This window comes from Hemiscyllium ocellatum, chromosome 23, assembly GCF_020745735.1.
Source record: "Hemiscyllium ocellatum isolate sHemOce1 chromosome 23, sHemOce1.pat.X.cur, whole genome shotgun sequence".
Classification (NCBI taxonomy): Eukaryota; Metazoa; Chordata; class Chondrichthyes; order Orectolobiformes; family Hemiscylliidae; genus Hemiscyllium; species Hemiscyllium ocellatum.
Window position 1 is genome coordinate 27,217,929 of NC_083423.1, and position 17,939 is coordinate 27,235,867.

At 41.3% G+C, this 17,939-nt stretch overlaps 1 protein-coding gene across 3 annotated transcripts in view; it reads left to right on the forward strand.

Moving 5' to 3' along the window:
- Window positions 1-17,939, forward strand: part of LOC132826716 (tyrosine-protein phosphatase non-receptor type 12-like) — a 134,533-nt gene that overhangs the window by 86,836 nt on the left and 29,758 nt on the right. For 2 of the 3 annotated variants that reach the window (XM_060842828.1, XM_060842830.1), the window contains exons 13-14: window positions 12,516-12,581; window positions 13,862-14,820. In XM_060842828.1, the coding sequence (XP_060698811.1) occupies window positions 12,516-12,581; window positions 13,862-14,820 (1,025 nt within the window). The remainder of the gene's footprint in view (window positions 1-12,515; window positions 12,582-13,861; window positions 14,821-17,939) is intronic. The other variant, XM_060842829.1, reaches the window with a different exon arrangement.

Below are 17,939 nucleotides of genomic sequence, written 5' to 3' on the forward strand. Positions count from 1 at the left end.
ATGAAGTTATACAGAGCCAATCTCACCTGTTTGACTGTGTGGTATTCCAAATACTTGTGGAATTCTTTGCCACAAACTGTTTACCATTGTCACTTGCGACTTGTTTGGGAGTCTTGAACCTGGCAAATGTTTCATTCAGTAGTCTGCCATTGCTTTTGCTGATACCAACTTCATAATCGCCACATTGATTTACTTGCAGGGACCACCAGTAACATCTGTACTTCTACTGTCCTGTTTAATTGTCATAAATCTACTGCCATGACAATTGAGGCTATTTCCTCAGGTGAAGGGGCGACAACCGCATTGCCTCCCTTACTAATGTGCTGGATTTGCATGGTCTCAATTTCTCAGTCTGGGAGTCCCCATTCAGCCACCAGAAGTAGCACTTGGCTATTTCTGTCTCAATTTGAGGATCCATTTCCACAGCCACCCTTTTCCCAGCAACCTATGCAAGGGTTTTAGCACAGTTGGTAGATTTGATTCGAACTTGCCATAATAAGTTGTCCCATGAACTATCTCAGTTGAAATACATTCTTTGGTGTAGGAACTTTCATGATGGCTTCCATCTTCTTGGGTGCCTTGTACAAACCCTTGCCATTGATTACATGGTCCAGGTATTCAGTGGAGTCCTTAAAATACACTCCTTTCTCCCTTTTTACTTGCCTGCTATACTCTTTTAGTGTTCCTTCTAGGTTTTTCAAATCCTCTTCTTTGGAGGAGTCAGTGACCAAAATAACGTCCAGACAATCCTGGTCATGTACGAACCCACAATTTTGTCAATGGCTGGAATGGAGCTCTGTTAACGTGATGCCGAAGGGCAGCCGATCATAGCGGAGAAGTTCCTTCTGTCACAAAAATTAACAATGGTATGGAAGTAGATATTTCAGGATCCTGAAAGTCACCACAAATCCTCTGTTTTTCAGACTGGATTGGTTGGAGTGACCTATTCACTGGTGGTTACTGGTCCCAACGCTCCAGATTCACCAGACATTCCACCTGATGGCATAGGGTACTGGATGTGCTTTTGGACTCCTCAGACAAACTTGTGGCTTCAGTTGTATTTTAATTTTGACTCTCTCTCTTTGTTCTCTCTCGTTCGTCTCTTTTTCTCTCTCTCTCTCTTTCTCTCTCTCTTTCTCTCTCTCTTTCTCTCTCTCTTTCTCTCTCTCTTTCTCTCTCTCTTTCTCTCTCTCCCTCTCTCCCTCTCTCCCTCTCTCTCCCCCTCGTCCGTCTCTCTCTCTCTCCCTCTCTCTCTCCCCCTCTCTCTCTCCCTCTCTCTCTCCCTCTCTCTCTCCCTCTCTCTCTCCCTCTCTCTCTCTCTCTCCCCTCTCTCTCTCTCCCTCTCTCTCTCCCTCTCTCTCTCCCTCTCTCTCTCCCTCTCTCTCTCCCTCTCTCTCTCCCTCTCTTTCTCCCTCTCTTTCTCCCTCTCTTTCTCCCTCTCTTTCTCCCTCACGTCTGTCTCTCTCTGTCTCCCTCCCTCCTTCCCTCCCGCCCTCTCGTCTGTCTCTCTCTCTCTCTCTCTCTCTCTCTCTCTCTCTCTTTCTCGTCTCTCTCTCTTTCTCCTTCACGTCTCTCTCCCTCTCTGTCTGTCTGTCTGTCTCTCTCTCTCTCTCTCTCTCTCTCTCTCTCCCTCCCTCCCTCCCTCCCTCCCTCCCTCCCTCCCTCTCGTCTGTCCCTCGCTCACTCTCTCTGTCTCTCTCTCTCTTTCCCCCTCTCTGTCTCTTTCCCCCTCTCTGTCTCTTCCCCCTCTCTGTCTCTTCCCCCTCTCTGTCTCTTCCCCCTCTCTGTCTCTTCCCCCTCTCTGTCTCTTCCCCCTCTCTGTCTCTTCCCCCTCTCTGTCTCTTCCCCCTCTCTGTCTCTTCCCCCTCTCTGTCTCTCTCGCCCTCTCTGTCTCTCTCGCCCTCTCTGTCTCTCTCGCCCTCTCTCTCTCTCTCTCTCGCCCTCTTGTCCATACTCTATCTCTTGTCCTCTCTCTCGCGCTCTCTCTCTCTCGTCCTCTCTCTCGCGCTCTCGTCCTCTCTCTCTCTCTCTCTCGTCCTCTCTCTTCCTCTCCTTTGAAGACATTTATACAGTACTTGTCCAGGATTGATTGCAAACTCATGTTGGAGTCTGCCAGCCTACTTTTTGGAACCAGAAGTGTCCAAATAATGCTGGGTAGTCACCTTTTCACTACAAATAGTGGCAGTTCTGCACACACATCGCTCAAGTGTACTTTCATCAGTGCACACCCCTTCAGTGACATCACTTGTTCTATTCATGTCCATTATGTAATCTTGACAGGGTTCAATGGTCATACGCTTAACTTCTTGGAGGCTGATTAGGGAATCAGAGGCACTACTGCTCCCGTGTCCACTTTGATCTTTCCTGTCTTCCCCTCTAACTTGGGAGCAGTCCAGAAACGATCAGCTTCACTAGGTATTGACCTCATGTTTAATGAAAACTCTGACTGTTGGCCTTCTGCTCCTTATGCAGACCCAGCTTAGTTCCTGTCTGGCAACATGCACTTGGTCTTGTCCTCAGGATTGTTTTTGTTTTACTGTTCTCAATGATTTGGGTGTGAATAGGAGGCATGGTCAGTAAGTTTGCAAATGACATCAAATTAAGTGACGTAGTGGAGGCAGTAGAACAGAGAACAGCACAGTACAGGCCCTTTTGGCCCTTGATGTTATGCCGACCTTTTATCCTACTCTAAGATTAAGCTAACCTGCATACCCTTCATTGTACTATCCTCCATATGTCTATCCAAGAGTCGATTAAATGTCCCTAATGAATCTAACTCTAGTACCACTGTTGGCAGTGCATTCCATACACCCACCATTCTCTGTGTCAAGAATCTACCTCTGACATCTCCCTTAAACCTCCTTCCAATCACCTTAAAGTTATGCCCCCTCATGATAGCCATTTCCACTCTGGGAAAAAGTGTCTCGCTGTCCACTTGTACACCTCTATCAAGTCTCCTCTCATCCTCCTTTTCAATAAGAAAAGCCCTAGCTCCCTCGATCTTTCTTCATAAGACATGCCCTCCAGACCAGGCAGCATCTGTTCCCCAACCTTAAGTAAGCTTATTTCTTGTTCTTGACTAGATGTTCCATATTCTTTATCACCCAAGGTTTCTTCATCCGACCATCCCTTCCTTGCCTCAGTGGGACAAACCTATCCAGCATGTGTAGCAAGTGCTCCCAAAACTACCTCCACATTTCTGTTTTGCACTTTCCTGAGAATATCTGTTCCCAATTTGTTTCACAGTTCCTGCCTAATAGCATTGTAATTTCCCCCTCCCCTAATTAAAAACTTTCCCATACCATCTGCTACTATCCCTCTCCATGACTATATTAAAGGTTAGGGAGTTGTGAGCACTTTCGCCGAAATGCTCTCCCACCGAGAGATCTGACACCTCGACTGGTTCATTGCCAAGCAACCAAATCTTTTATGGCCTTCCCTCTAGTGGGCCTATTTACATACTGAAGGAAAGTGAGGACTGCAGATGCTGGACATCAGAGTCGAAAAGTGTGGTGCTGGAAAAGAACAGCTGCTCAGGCAGCATCCTAGAAGCAGGAGAGTTGATGTTTCAACCTTCCCGGACACACACCTGACAAAATCTGTTCCATCCAAACAATTTGCAGTAAGGAGATTCCAATCACTATTAGGGAAGTTGAAGTCACCCATGACAACAATCCTGTTACTTCTGCATCTTCCCAAAATTTGCCTCCCAATCTGCTCCTGTTGCTATTGGGGACTCTGTAGAAAACTCCTAATAAAGTGACTGCTCCTTTCCTGTTTCTGACGTCCACCCATAATGACTCAGTAGACAAATCCTCCTCGATGACCTCCCTTTCTGTAACTGTTATCCTCACCATTATTAGAAATGTCACTCCCCCACCTCTTTAAACCATGCCCCACCTCCCCCATTCCTTTTGAAACATCTAAATCCTAAAAGATCCAACAGTCATTCCTGCCCCTGAGATATCCAAGTCTCCGTAATGGCCACAACATCACAGAATATGGATTAGTACTTGGAACTAAGTTCATCACCCTTATTCCTGATACTTTGCATACTTCAAGCCATCACACTGACTGACTGACTGCACAATTTCCCTATCAACTGTCTGTCCTTCCTCACAAACTCTCTACATGCTGTATTTGTCTGTTCATCAGCCCCTCCATCCTCTGATCCTTAGCTCCTGTTCCCACCCCCCTGCCAAACTAGTTTAAAGCCTCCTGAAGAGCTCTATCAAACTTCCTGCCCAGTGTATTGGTACCCCTCCAGTTCAGGTGTAACCTGTCCTCCTTGTACAGCTCCCACCTTTCCCAGAAGGTATCCCAACGATCCACATATCTGATGCCCTCCCTTTTACACCAGCTCTGCAGCCACATGTTCAACTGCACTCGCTGTCTGTCCTAGCCTGACTACCCATGGCACCAGAACCAATCCTGAGATTACTACCCTGCTCGTCCTGCCTTTTAGCTTCCAAACTAACTCCCTGTGTTCACTTTTCAGTTCTTCATCCCTTTTCCTAGCTATGTCATTGGTACCAATGTTATCATGACTGCTGGCTGCTTACCCTCCTCCTTAACAATCCTGTAAACTTGATCTGAGACATCATTGACCCTTGCACCCTGCAGGCAACATACAGTGAAGAAGGTTATCTCAGAATAGAACCTTGATCAGATGGGTCAAGCAGTGGCAGATGGCGTTTAATTTGGATAAATGTGAAGTTTTGCATTTCGTTGAACTGAATCAGAGCAGGACTTATACTTTTCTTCGTAGGGCCCTGGAGAGTGTTGCTGAACAGGGAGACCTAGGGTACAGGTGTATATCCCTTGAAAAATGGGAGTTGCAGATAGATTGGATGGTGAAGGTGGTGTTTGGCATGCTTGCTTTCATTGGTAAGTGCATTAAGTATAGGAGTTGGGGAGGGGGGAAATCCAAAACTAGAGGGCAGAGGTTTAGGGTGAGAGGGAAAAGATTTAAAAGGGACCTCGGGGGCAACTTTTTCATGCAGAGGGTGGTGCATGTATGGAATGAGCTGTCGGAGGAACTGGTGGAGCCTGGTACACTTGCAGCATTTAAAAGGCACTTGGATGCTTACGGAATTGGAAGCATTTAGATGGATATCCTAGTAGCCAAAACTGAAAAAAATAGTAATGGATTTATTTACTTTGTGATCCAAACGAATATATGAGGAAAATGTTTCAAATCAATCCAACTAAACCTGTTTTTCTTCTACTTTCCATGTGTGAGAAACTCGTGGTATTGTTGTCCATTTTAACAGTAAATCTGGTTTGCTGTGGTCTCAATAGTTATTTTCCCCTCTGAAAATACAGATGGGCAAGGCAAACTGCTACCAAGTTACTGCTGTTAAAATGTCCAACATTCTCTCAACTAATTTTAAAGAATATGTTATTGAGGTGGGGGTAATTACAATTCTTCAAGTTAATGCTAGTAATGTCAATACTTTGAGGTTTAGTCAAGACCGCCTTAATGGAATTGTGGTACTGGAACACTTACATGCAATGTTGTGCATCAGATTTGATGGCTGAATAAGCAGCAACAAGTTAAAGAAGTGATGAAATTGAACAGGATGCAGGAAACCAGCAGAGTTCAGGCACAGACCACAAGACTTAAATTTTAATGAGAAATTTATTCTAAAAAGCCTTTCCTTCTCAATTAAAAGTTGCTTGTTACTTAATAGTTGGAAATTAAGCCATTGTCATCTCAATTTATTTGAACTTTGGTATATTTTAATAACCTCCAACATTATATGACTATGAATTTATATAATTGAAAAATATTCAGATTAGATTGTCTGCGAAGTTTCCAAAACCACTGATTTGCCACTTTGAGTGAGTGCAAAATGTAAATGCAAAATGCTTCTGTTAAAGCAGGCCATCATATCGTCTTCATATTTCCAAGCACTTCAAAGAATAAGTTGTTTTGGATTACTTAGTTACTGGTTAATCAATCAAACAACTAAATCTATTATATTTCAAGCACCTTCTGAACTACTGAGATTCATAATGTTGTCCTAGCCCCTTAAAGGCATTTACTAACTTAAATTTTTAAAATAAATTTCTCTCTCTTCTTGAAGACAATGTGCTGGGTAATGTTCTCATAGTCTTCTTTTGGTACCACATTGGAGTTTAAGCAATTCAGGTCAGCACATTCATGAAACAGTTGGTCATGAAGGAGAGGTAGTTAAGAAGGATGATATTAGCTTAATATTCCCACTTAAATGTTCTGCACCAGAGTTGATGGGATCGTGATCAGATCACACATCTGGTTGGTCCCTACTTGTATCTATTGCTATGAATTAGGTGCAAGTCAACTAGAAATAAAGTCTGACACATTATCCTCTGTACAACTCAACCCATGCTCTCTTTAAAATCAATAGATATAACTCCTTATGCAGTTACTCGGAGGGAAAGGTACAATTCAGTCTAAATTAATTAATAATGAACTAAATTTCCCAAATACCATTATATTTTCTCTTTCCTGCATGTCCTATTTCAAAATAGTAAGGGAATCTCCAAAGTTGGTTTCTGTCCCCTTGTATCATCTCTGTTTGCCCAAATATTTATCTTAGGTCTCTGCACTTCCATGGCTATGTGTTGCCTTTGGTTTCGGATCAGCTTTCACATTTAGCTTTTACCTCTGCAACAGCCCAACTTCCCTCAATCGCCTATGTGCTGTCACACTGGTTGTTTCATATCCAAGCTTATATGAGTCACTTTTCTGAGCCCATGAGCTTTGGCACTTGCCATTCACGTTGCTTTCTCACCACTCATTTCAGCCTCGACTCTGGGAAATTTCACTTGCCACCCTTTTCAACTCTGATTTCAGTTTTGGAAACCCATGTGCTATTCATCACCAAAGCCTGCTTGCTTTTCTCTGGTATGCTGCCTGTCACCACTGCCTCTCAGTTATTCTACTGCTTGAACAGAAATGTCGACCAAATAAATATTTGGAAAACTGAAGCAATTGTCCACAGAAATAGGAGGGTGGCTGCTGTTCATGGTGTATAATTAGATTATTGTTTTAATAAGTAATCTGCAAAGTCAGAGGATAAAATCATTGTCTCCAATGTTTTTGATAAAATCTGATTTACTCTGGTCCGATTAGTCATTTTTGTTCTCTGAAAATATTGCATGGACAAGGCAAACCACTTAGAAGTTACTGTTAATAAAATGTCCTTTATGTAGACTTTCCATATTTCATTCTTCATATTACTTCATTGTCAGCCATGCAGTAGTGGTATATATGTAATTTTGGAACCTCTTGATATATCTTTTTGTTATTCAAAAATGTTTAAGTTGATGTTTCCTTTTATTAATAAGAAATGGTAATTGTATTTACAAATTCACCTTACTCATTGACATTTCAATAAGTCTCCTGCTCACAGGGAGAGATGAGCAGATGATTATTATTGTTAATCATCGCAAAAAAGTTACAATTATGTCTGTTTCAACCATGCTTCAATTACTTCACTTTCCTGAAATGGAGATTAGCATTTGTCTTGGAAAGAGTGTGAAATGGTGAGAAATTTGATTGTTTCTGATATACTTCCGAGAAAAACATTGAAAGGAACCAGTCAGGAGGCTGATTGTTACTTTCTGCTCAGATGCTGTACTAATTGTTGATGATCCAAGTTCACAAAACATCTGACATACGGCACTGTACAGTTTATACACACCACACTGTTTTTAACTGCGGTCAATCTTCCTATGGCCTTTGAGAGGTTTTATAGGTTAAAGTCATCCATTTCCTTGATCGAGAAAATTGGCTTCTCGAGATGAGGTTGTATAAGTCTAAATTTTAGGTTTTAGAAATTTGATATCCTAGTTCATTGAGTTTAACGACACAATAGACCAGAGGAAAGGCATGAACTCCATAGATGTAAATACCCATATAGTACCAAATAAAGCAATAAAGCAGTGAAGGATGTATTCCTATGTAACAGAAAAAAAATTGCTAAATATTCCTGAGATATTTTAAAGGGACTCAACTGATTTGCTTTTAATTGAGGAACTGATTTAACATCTGTTACTCTATTGCTTCTTTTATTGATTTCTGTATTTTAACAGAACAACACAATGCAGAACAGGCCCTTCGGTCCTCAGTGTTGCACCGACCTGTGAACTAACTAAGCCCATTCCCCTACACGATCACATCATCATCCATATGCTTACCCAAGGACTGATTAAATGCCCCTAATGTGGCAGGCGGGGGCATTCCATGCCTTCATCACTCCCTGAGTAAAGAATCTGTCTTAAATCTATCACCTCTCAATTTGCAGCTATGTCTCTTCGTACAAGCTGACGCATCATCTGAAGAAAAAGACTCTCATTGTTCACCCAATCAAATCCTCTGATCATCTTGTATGTCTCGATTAAATCCCCTCTTAGCCGCCTTCCCTCCAAGTCTCTCAGCCTTTTCTCAAGACCTTTGCTTTAGACTAGGCAACATCCTGGTAAATCTCGTGTGCACCTTTTTCCAATGCTTCCACATCTTTCCTGTGATGGGGCGACCAGAACAGTACACAGTATTCCAAATGAGGCCACACTAGCGTTTTGTACAGTTGCAGTTTGACTTCACAGCTCCGGAACTCAACCCCTCTACCAATAAAACCAAATGCACCGTATGCCGCCTTCACAGCACTAACAACCTGGGTGGCAACTATCAGGGATATATCAGGGACGCCAAGATCCCTCTGCATATCCATACTACCAAGAATCTTTCCATTGATCCAGTATTCTGCCTTCCTGTTATTCTTACCAAAGTGAATCACCTCACATTTATCTGCATTGAGCTCCATTTGCCACCTCTCTGCCCAATTCTGCAGTTTATCCAAGTCTCCCTGCAATCTGCAACATTCTTCCACACTGTCCACCACTCTACTGTCGTTCATGTCATCTGCAAACTTACTAACCCATCCACCTATTCCTGCTTCCAAATCATATATAAAAATGATAAACAGCAGTGGTCCCAAAACAGATCCTTGTGGCACACCAATAGTAACCAGACTCTAGGCTAAATATTTTCCATCACCCATCACTTGCTGCCTTCTTACAGAAAGCCGATTTCTAATCCAAACTGCTAAATTACCCTCAAACCCATGCCTCCCCTTTTTCACCAAAAGTCTACCATGTGGAATCTTATCAAAGACTTTACTGAAGTCCATGTACACTACATCAACTGTCCTACCCTCATCTGTATGCTTAGTCACCTTCTCAAAAAAACTCAATGAGGTTTGTGAGATACGACCTGCCTTTGACGAAACCATGTTGACTATCTCCAATCAAATTGTTGCTTGGTAAATGATTGGATTTACAATCTCTTATAATCCTTTCCAAAACTTTTCCTACAACAGAAGTAAGGCTCACTGGTCTATAATTATCTGGATATCTCTACTGCCCTTCTTGAACAAGGGCTCAACATTTGCAATCCTCCAGTCCTCTGGTAATAAACCCATAGACAATGATGATGACTCAGATCAAGGTCAAAGGCCCCGTCATCTCCTCCCTAGCTTCCCAGAGAATCCTTTGATAAATCCTATCTAGCCCAGGGGACATACCTACTTTTATACCTTCTAGAATTGATAACACATGCTCCTTACTAACCTCACTCCTTTCTTGTCTAATAGCCAATATTTCAGTCTTCTCCACTACAATAGTCTCCTTTTTTCTAGTGAAAACAGATGAAAAATATTCATTTACCACCTCTCCGATCTCCATAGGGCCACACACAACTTTGCACTTCTGTCTTTGACTGCCCCTATTCCTAACCTAATCATCCTTTTTATTCCTCACGTACCGACAGAAAGCTTAGGGTTCTCTTTTGTTCTACCTGCTAAAGACTGCTCATGTCCCCCCCCTTGCTTTTCTTAACTCTCTCTTTAAATCCTTCCTAGCTAATCTGTAACCTGCCATCGCCTCAGTTGAAGCATTTCGTCTCAACGTCACATCAGCCTCTCTCTTCCATTTAACAAGAGATGCAATTTCTTTAGTAAACCACGGTTCCCTTACCTTATCACTTCCTCTCTGCCTGTTGGGGACATACCTTTCAAGGGCACGTGATACCTGTTTCTTAAACCAGCTCCACATTTCGATTGTCCCCATCCCCTGCATTTTGATAACTCTTGTTATCACTCCTGTGGCATGTACCTATCTCTTTCCATCACTAAGCTAAACATAACCGAATTATGGTGACTGTCTTCACAGGGCTCAGCTACCACTAAATCAAACACCTGGTCTGGTTCGTTACCAAGTACCAGATCCAGTGTGGCCTCCCGTCTTGTTGGCCCTTCGACATGCTGTGTCAGGAAACCCTGCTGCACACATTAGACAAAAACTGGTCCATCCAACATACTAGAGTTATAGCATTTCCAGTCAATTTTGGGGAAGTTAAGTTCCTCATAATGACCGCTATTCCTTTCACTCCTATCCAGAATCGTTTTGCCGATCCTCTCCTCCACATCCCTGGAACTTTGCGGAGGCCTATTTAAAAAAAACTCTCAGCACTGTGACCTCTCCCCTCCTATTTCTCACCTCAGCCCATACCACCTCAGTAGATGAGTCCTTATCAAAGGTTCTTTCAGCCACTGTTGTACTGTCCTTGACTAACAAAGCCACATCTCCTCCTCTTTTATCACCTTCCCTGTTCTTAACGAAAGATCTAAACCCTGAAACCGGCAACATCCATTCCTGACCCTGCTCTATCCATGTCTCTGAAATGGCCACAACATCGAAATCCCAGCTATCTATCCATGCTGCACACTCACCTACCTTATTCTGGATACTTCTGGCATTGAAATGGACACACTTCAAACCAGCTTGCTGTCTGTCAGCATACTCCTGTGACTGTGAAACACTGTCCATGCCCTCCCTACTCCTGTGCAATGGAACTACCCCATCCCATCCCCCTGCTGAGCTGGTTTAAACCCACCCGAATAATATTTCCTTTATCTCCTAGTAGCTTTGATTTCAGTATTTTGATAAAAACTTTAGCCTGTTTTTAATTTTCTCTTTAGATTTATTTCTATTCTGTGTATTGCCAGCATGTTCTGGTTTTCAGACCATTGTGGTTTTATTTGAACTTGCTACTTTACTCTGACACAACAGCATTAATTACTTGCATTTTGGACCCCTATAGATAAGTTCAGACAACTAGCTTGTATTAATTGCTCAGGACACATTGCATTCCAGCTGCCATTAGATATTACTTCATACTTTGGATCATAGGAAGCTATAAAAAGACTCTCATCACCCACAATTTTATTTGTGACCTTGCAAGATGTGGCTTTACTTTCATATGTGTCCACAATTTGTTACTGAAATTAGTTATGTTGTACCTTTTCAGCATAAATATAAACAAAGTGCTGGAAACACAGCAAGTCTGGCAGCATCTGTGGACAGAGAAGCTGAACTGGCAATCTCTCTCTGACTTGCCCTGCCTCACTCTGCCCCTGTCACTCGCTCTGGCTCTGTCTCTTTGCAACACACTTGCTTACTCCCCATGGCACCAACCTGTACAGTCACAGTAGATGTAATACTTGCTATTTTAATCACCTCTTTCCTCACTGTCAAAGGTTCCAGACACACCATCCAGGTAAGCAGAGGTTTGCTTGAACTAATTCCAGTCTAGTCCACTGTATTCACTGCTCACGGTGTGGCCTCCTTAAAGTTAGTACAGCCAAACATAGCCTGGATGATTGCTTTGTGCAACACCAATGCTTTGTCATTTTAGAATGACTCCAACCTTGACATATCAGTAAAGCACTACATTCCCATGCAAACATTCCTGTCCTCCGCCTGCTACACTGTTCTATCAAAGCACAGCCAGAGGAACCACATCTCATTTCCGCTTAGGCAATTTATAGTCTCCAGTACTTAGTATTCCACAAATCCAGAGCATCATCTCTGTATCCTCAATTTTTGTTTTATTCACTGACACCCACAGACTGGGTCTTGTTGACTTTTGCACTCTGCAGAGCGGAACCATTTTTCTCCTTTTCATAACGTCATTTATACCTTTTTTACGTCTTTTATCTTCTCTTCACCATCATTTGCAATCCTTCAGTTGTTTCTCCTGACTCCTGTTTACAGCATAAAATACATAATTTTCTGATCCGTTTCAGTTCTAAAGAAGTCATATCCAACTTGAAACACTTGTTCTGTTTAGCTCTCCAGACCTGTTGAGTTTTTCCAGCACTTTGCTTTATTTCACATTTCCAGCATTCACTGTATTTTGTATATTTTGAACTTGACTCATTTCAGTTACAGTACTAACTATGCAGGGAGAGAACAGAGTGCTTTTCCCATGCTGTCATGTTTTTCTTCACTTTAGAAAGTGACAATCAAATTTACTGGGCAGTCAAATAGAATATACTGAAGAAACAAATACACCATTGCTGCTAATATTTAAGTATTTAAAGTTTGCACATACTCTCTTAATAAATTGCATGGAGGTACTAAATACTTTAACACTAAACAATTTCATTTCTGCTTGTCACTTCCAGTGTCTTTCCTAGTAGTCAGCCTACAAACGTCACAGTTGTCAATGCCAATCTTCATGCATCAGGCAGGTGGGTAACCTCGTAGTAGAATTATGAATGCCCAGAAATTGACCCGTTCACCATAGATCTTTTTAGGTATTCAGCTGTCACCCATCTGATCTGGAAATGGTTGAGCCAGCACTGGCACCATTGGCTTAGCAAGGAATGAAAACTTTCATTCGGTGCATTTCCTTGCTCTTGTGTAAAGTCACAGTCATTGCCTCATGCATAACCCAGAACACTGTCCTTCTTTCCTCCAACAGGGACAGAATTTTTGTCGGTTTTCTACATGTACTGTATTTTTCATTTTTGAGTTCAGCCAGGATGGCACCATCACCTGCAGCTTTCCCAGCTGGAGTTAAAAGTCAATACTGTTAGATGTTAGGCAAATGAAAATTTGAAGTTTCATTTCTGTCATCATTTCTATATTGGCTTTGTGCTGTTTAATGATAAACTTTTGAAGTTGTTAACTACTGGTCATTTTGGTTCAATACTTGTTTTTGTATTGTGTTTTGTTTCCTTTCCTTTTTTGTTTCCTGCTTAAAAGGTGTGTATTGAACACAAACTTTCCACCTCTGGGTGGACTTTTCCAGGGACTTGATTTTTGTGAAAGTATAGCCGTAGCACCTGGAGGTGGACTTTTGTTTTTATTTTATGCCATTGTGCAAAATGGTACAATGGGTTTTTATTGCTTTGTTATACAGAGGATAAGGTAAGAGGATGTGATTCAATGAAATAGATTTTTCAATGTATGATAGCAAATCATTGAGTTCTTTGAGGATAATGACAGCGAAGTATTGCCACATGAAGAAATTTGATATTGCATTTTCAGATCACATTTTTTTATTTAAAAGATTAAATTAAATCCAGGCCAAATGAACAAATTCTTGAATGCTTTTTGAGAGCTTATTTAGTTCTTAATTTCTTTGAACTGTGGCAGAAAAAGCAGCAGCCAGGAGTTGTAATTTATAGCTAGGAGAGAAAAGTTGAAATTGACCAGTATACAAATTTGCAGTATTTTATATATGCAGCTCATAATATGTTTAAATTTTAGTATAAATATTTGTTTGCCTTTTACTTAGCAAAGTAAAAAGAGAGCATCTTTGAAACCTATGCTATCAAAAATGTCAGCAGTGATGAGTCCTTGATTCTGTTCACAGCTCTTCATACTTGGTTTTGTTTTGAGTCCAGATTGTTTGCCTTTGCAGATTGAATTAATACATCTCTATTTTTAAGGTGCTACAATCTAACCCTTTTTATTTTTTCTTATGTATTTTTCCCACCACCCAACCAATAATAACTTCCCTTAGCTGCCTGTTGGAAGGAGATGCAAAAGAAGAAATATTGCAGCCTCCGGAGCCCCAACCTGTACCACCTATCCTCACTCCTTCCCCTCCGTCTGCATACCCAGCTGTTACTACTGTTTGGCAAGACAATGACCGCTACCATCCTAAGCCAGTGGTGCACTCATTTACAACTCCACCTCCCACAGACCTTAATGAAAATTACAACAAAACTTTGGATACCTACAAACAGAATGAAAATTGTGCTGTGCACGTTGACCCTATTGAAAAAAAGCTGGAAAGAAAACTGAGTATTGAAATAAAGAAAATACCACTCCAAGAGGGACCCAAAAGTTTTGAAGTGTCCCCACCTGCTGGAAGCAGCTGTTTGAACAGAGTATCATCAAGTAAAGTGAAGCCTACATCAGCAGTTAAGAATGAGGAAACCAATAAACCTGTGGAACTAAGCGGTGGACAAATTTCCGCAGTTTCAGAGGTGGATGTTCGTCACATGGATGCTGCTCAAGAAGGGAGGAGTTCTGATGTTGTCTTGAGACCAGTACAGTTGCCACTGAAGGAAAGAGCTCATGCTATGTGGAACAAGGCAAGCCATGAATGTACACCAACTGCATTTAGCACATCTACTGGTGATAAACCCTGTAATGCTCAAAGCCATTCTTCCCAAGCATCTGCTGTACCAGCCGAGACATCAAAAGACAGAACTGTAATTCAGCATTTGGCTCTGGACACTGATGACACTGGTATGAATGTGCCACCCCTCAGTTTTAGTAATCCGCTCCACTCTGATTCAGAGCCAGAAGAGATGGATGTTGGGACAGCTGTACCTAAAAATGTTACCAGTATTTTAGCAAGTGCCACTGTTACTGCTGCTGTACAAAATGAAACACCTTTGGCAAGAAAAATATCACCTATGTCTATTGCTCGGGAACATACACCCAACACACTAAATGTAGGATCTGAGGAATGTGAGTATTTACTTTGCACTAAAAAGTCCAATACTGTTTTAGCAAGATGCATTAATTATTTATTTTTATTGGCAGATTTTTAAAACTATGTAAAACTTAAACTTGCATCTTAGCATTAGTTATTTTGTACTTTATTGCTATTGCTATAAAATGAACATATGTATAAAAGCCAGGTCATTTTAAAAAAAAACGTTGTTTAAAATCAATGGCTTTAGGTCACAATCTGCATACATATATAAACATTTAACTGCAATGGAATTGAGTATTTTCTGTGGGAATTCTGCTGATATTTACAGCATTGAAGATATTTTAATTCTAAATTACAATTGTATTACGACAGTAGTTTTAATCATATTTGAAAAATGCAGTGTAAAAGCTTAATGTAATATTTAATGTAAAATTGACACTGGAAACATCAGTTACCTTGCTAAGAAAAAGTAAAATGCCTGCCCTGTTGATCCAGCAGCACCCACTGACAACAGGTTCACTTGTTATTTTCTTTGAACTCAATTAAAAATGGTGCTGGATGAAAACCTTTTTAAATGCTGAAGTAATAGACCCATTTTCATCAAGGTCTGATTATTTTAATTTTTTTTTCTATTTCTCTGAAAACCCAGCATACTGTTATACAAGAACACACAAATTAGCAGCAGGATGAAGCCATATGGCCCCTCAAGCCTGCTTTGCATTTCCACATAACCATTGCTGATGTAATTGAAGGCTGAACTCCATAATTTGATTCTTTGTCAGTCAAAAATCTAACTAATTCATCCTTAAATATATTTAATGATCTGGCATCCATGCAAACTTTTAGACATTTTACCAAGTTATTTTTTCCTGCTTGTAATTTATGCACAAAATAGGCTTATGACAGGGACTATTAGAGGAGTCATTTAATTCAACTAGTTGGTCACGTTCAATTATTTCTCAGCTTTGTACTTTGGTATTAAATTCAAAGCGAATAGTAAATTCTCAGTTGTTTTCGTTCTTGGTATTGAGAAAAGAATGAGCAATATTCTGAGATGTATAATTCAGTTTCCTATTTTTATTTTATGCTGTACGATGTTATGGATTTTTTTTTGCTTTGGAGAGAAAGTTCCAGTGTGCATTGCAGAAGTTTGTCACAGGAAGTATCATGCATTTTGTTTCTGATAGAACAGCAAATAGATAGTTCAAATGTCTCTTTTTAGGTGGTCTCCTATACTGTCCTTTTCTTCAATTTTCTGCAAAGTGGAAGTCTATGAAACTCCCACCAGGTGTGTGATAGAATACTCACCAAGTAACTAGATGCGAGTAGTTGTTGATCTATTTGAAGCTTGATACCATCCAGGAATAAGCTGTCTGATCAGTGCTTTGTATACCTGGTGCACTGTAGCTTCAGTTTATATTGGCTTTGACAGCTTTGTGAACTTGACTGTGAAGTCAAACAGACCCTTTGGTCCAACCAGTCCTTGCCAACCATAATCCCAAACTAAACTAGTCCTGCCTGTCTATGCTTGGCCCATACCCCTCCAAACATTTCTTACTCATGTACTGTACTTGTTTTTTAAATGTCGTAACTGTACCTGCATCCACCACTTCCCCTTAAAGTTCATTCCTCACACAAACCACCCTCTGTGTTTTTCAAAAAAAGCAAATTGTTCCTCATGTCTTTTTAAAATCTTTTATCCTCTCACTTGAAAAATATGCCCCCAGTCTTGAAATCCTCCCCCAACCCAGGCAAAGACCCTTGATATTCACCTTATCTATATCCCTTCTTGTTTTAGAAAATTCAACCTGCATCCCAGTGAACAAAGCCCTCGCCTGTCCAGCCTCTGCTCATAACACAAACCTTCCATTCCCAGCAACATTCTGGCAAATCTCTTCTGAACCCCCTCCAGTTTAATGACATCCTTCCTATAATTGGGTGGCCAGAACTGGACATAGTGCTCCAGAAAAGGCCATACCAATGTCCTGCACAGCATGAACATAACATCCCAACTCTGAGCAATGAAGGCAAGCATGCTAAATGCTGCCTTAGCCACCCAATCTTTGGTGTTCAAAAAGGTACAGCATTATAGGAACACTCTCAGCCACTGTTTCATCCGCATGTCATCTAGCTAACAGACTTGGGTGTTTATTGCTAGCCCATTATTATTGTGAAACCAAAATCTTTGAATAACTTTAACACTGTTGTGGGAGCAAAATAGCTACAATGACTGTGTGGCAAATGTAGAAGACGCATGTTTCTTGCTGTTTGTTCGTCCAAGCCTGGATATTGTCCAGATCTTGTATTTGCATATAGACTGTTTCAGTAGGAGGTGTCACAAATGGTGCTGAACATTGTGCAAACTTCCCCTCTCTGACCTTATGATGGAGGGAAGGTCATTGAAACAGCTGAAGATGGATGGGCCTAGGACACTAGCAACGCCTGCAGAGGTGTCATGGAGCTGAGATGACTGACGTCCAAGAGCCACATCTTTCTCTATGCCAGGTTTTTCGCCAACCAGTAAAGAGTTTATTCCCTGATATCCATTGTTCCAGTTTTGCTAGGGCATCTTAATGTCACACTGAGTTGAATGCTGCTTTGATGTCAAAGACTGTCACTTGCTTCACCTCTGGAATTCGGTGCTTTTGCTCATGGTTGAACCGAGACTATAATGAGGTCAGGAGCTGATTGGTCCTGGCAGAACCCAAACTGGACATCGCTGAGCACTTGATACCACTGTTGATGACACCTTCCATCACTTCACTAGTGATTGAGAAAGGACTCATGGGGCAGTAATTGGCTGAGTTGCATTTGTTCTGCTGTTTGCATACAGGACATAGCTGGGCAATTTTCCATTTTGTCAGATAGATTCCAGTGTCCTAACTGTTCTAGAAGAGCTTGGCTAAGCGACTGGCAAGTTCTGGAGCACAAGTCTTCAGTGCTATTGCTGGAATATTGTCAGGGCCCATAGCATTTGCCTCCAGCAGGTTCTTGATATCTCATGAAACAAATGGAATTTGGCCAAAGTTTGCTTTGGTTAAGCTGATAAACTTTCCTAGCAAACAGAACTGGCCAGATTCTACTGTCAAATAATGGTGATGCTAATGGTAATTTCTGTTGTGTGTAAATGCTCTAGCAACTTCAGATGAGA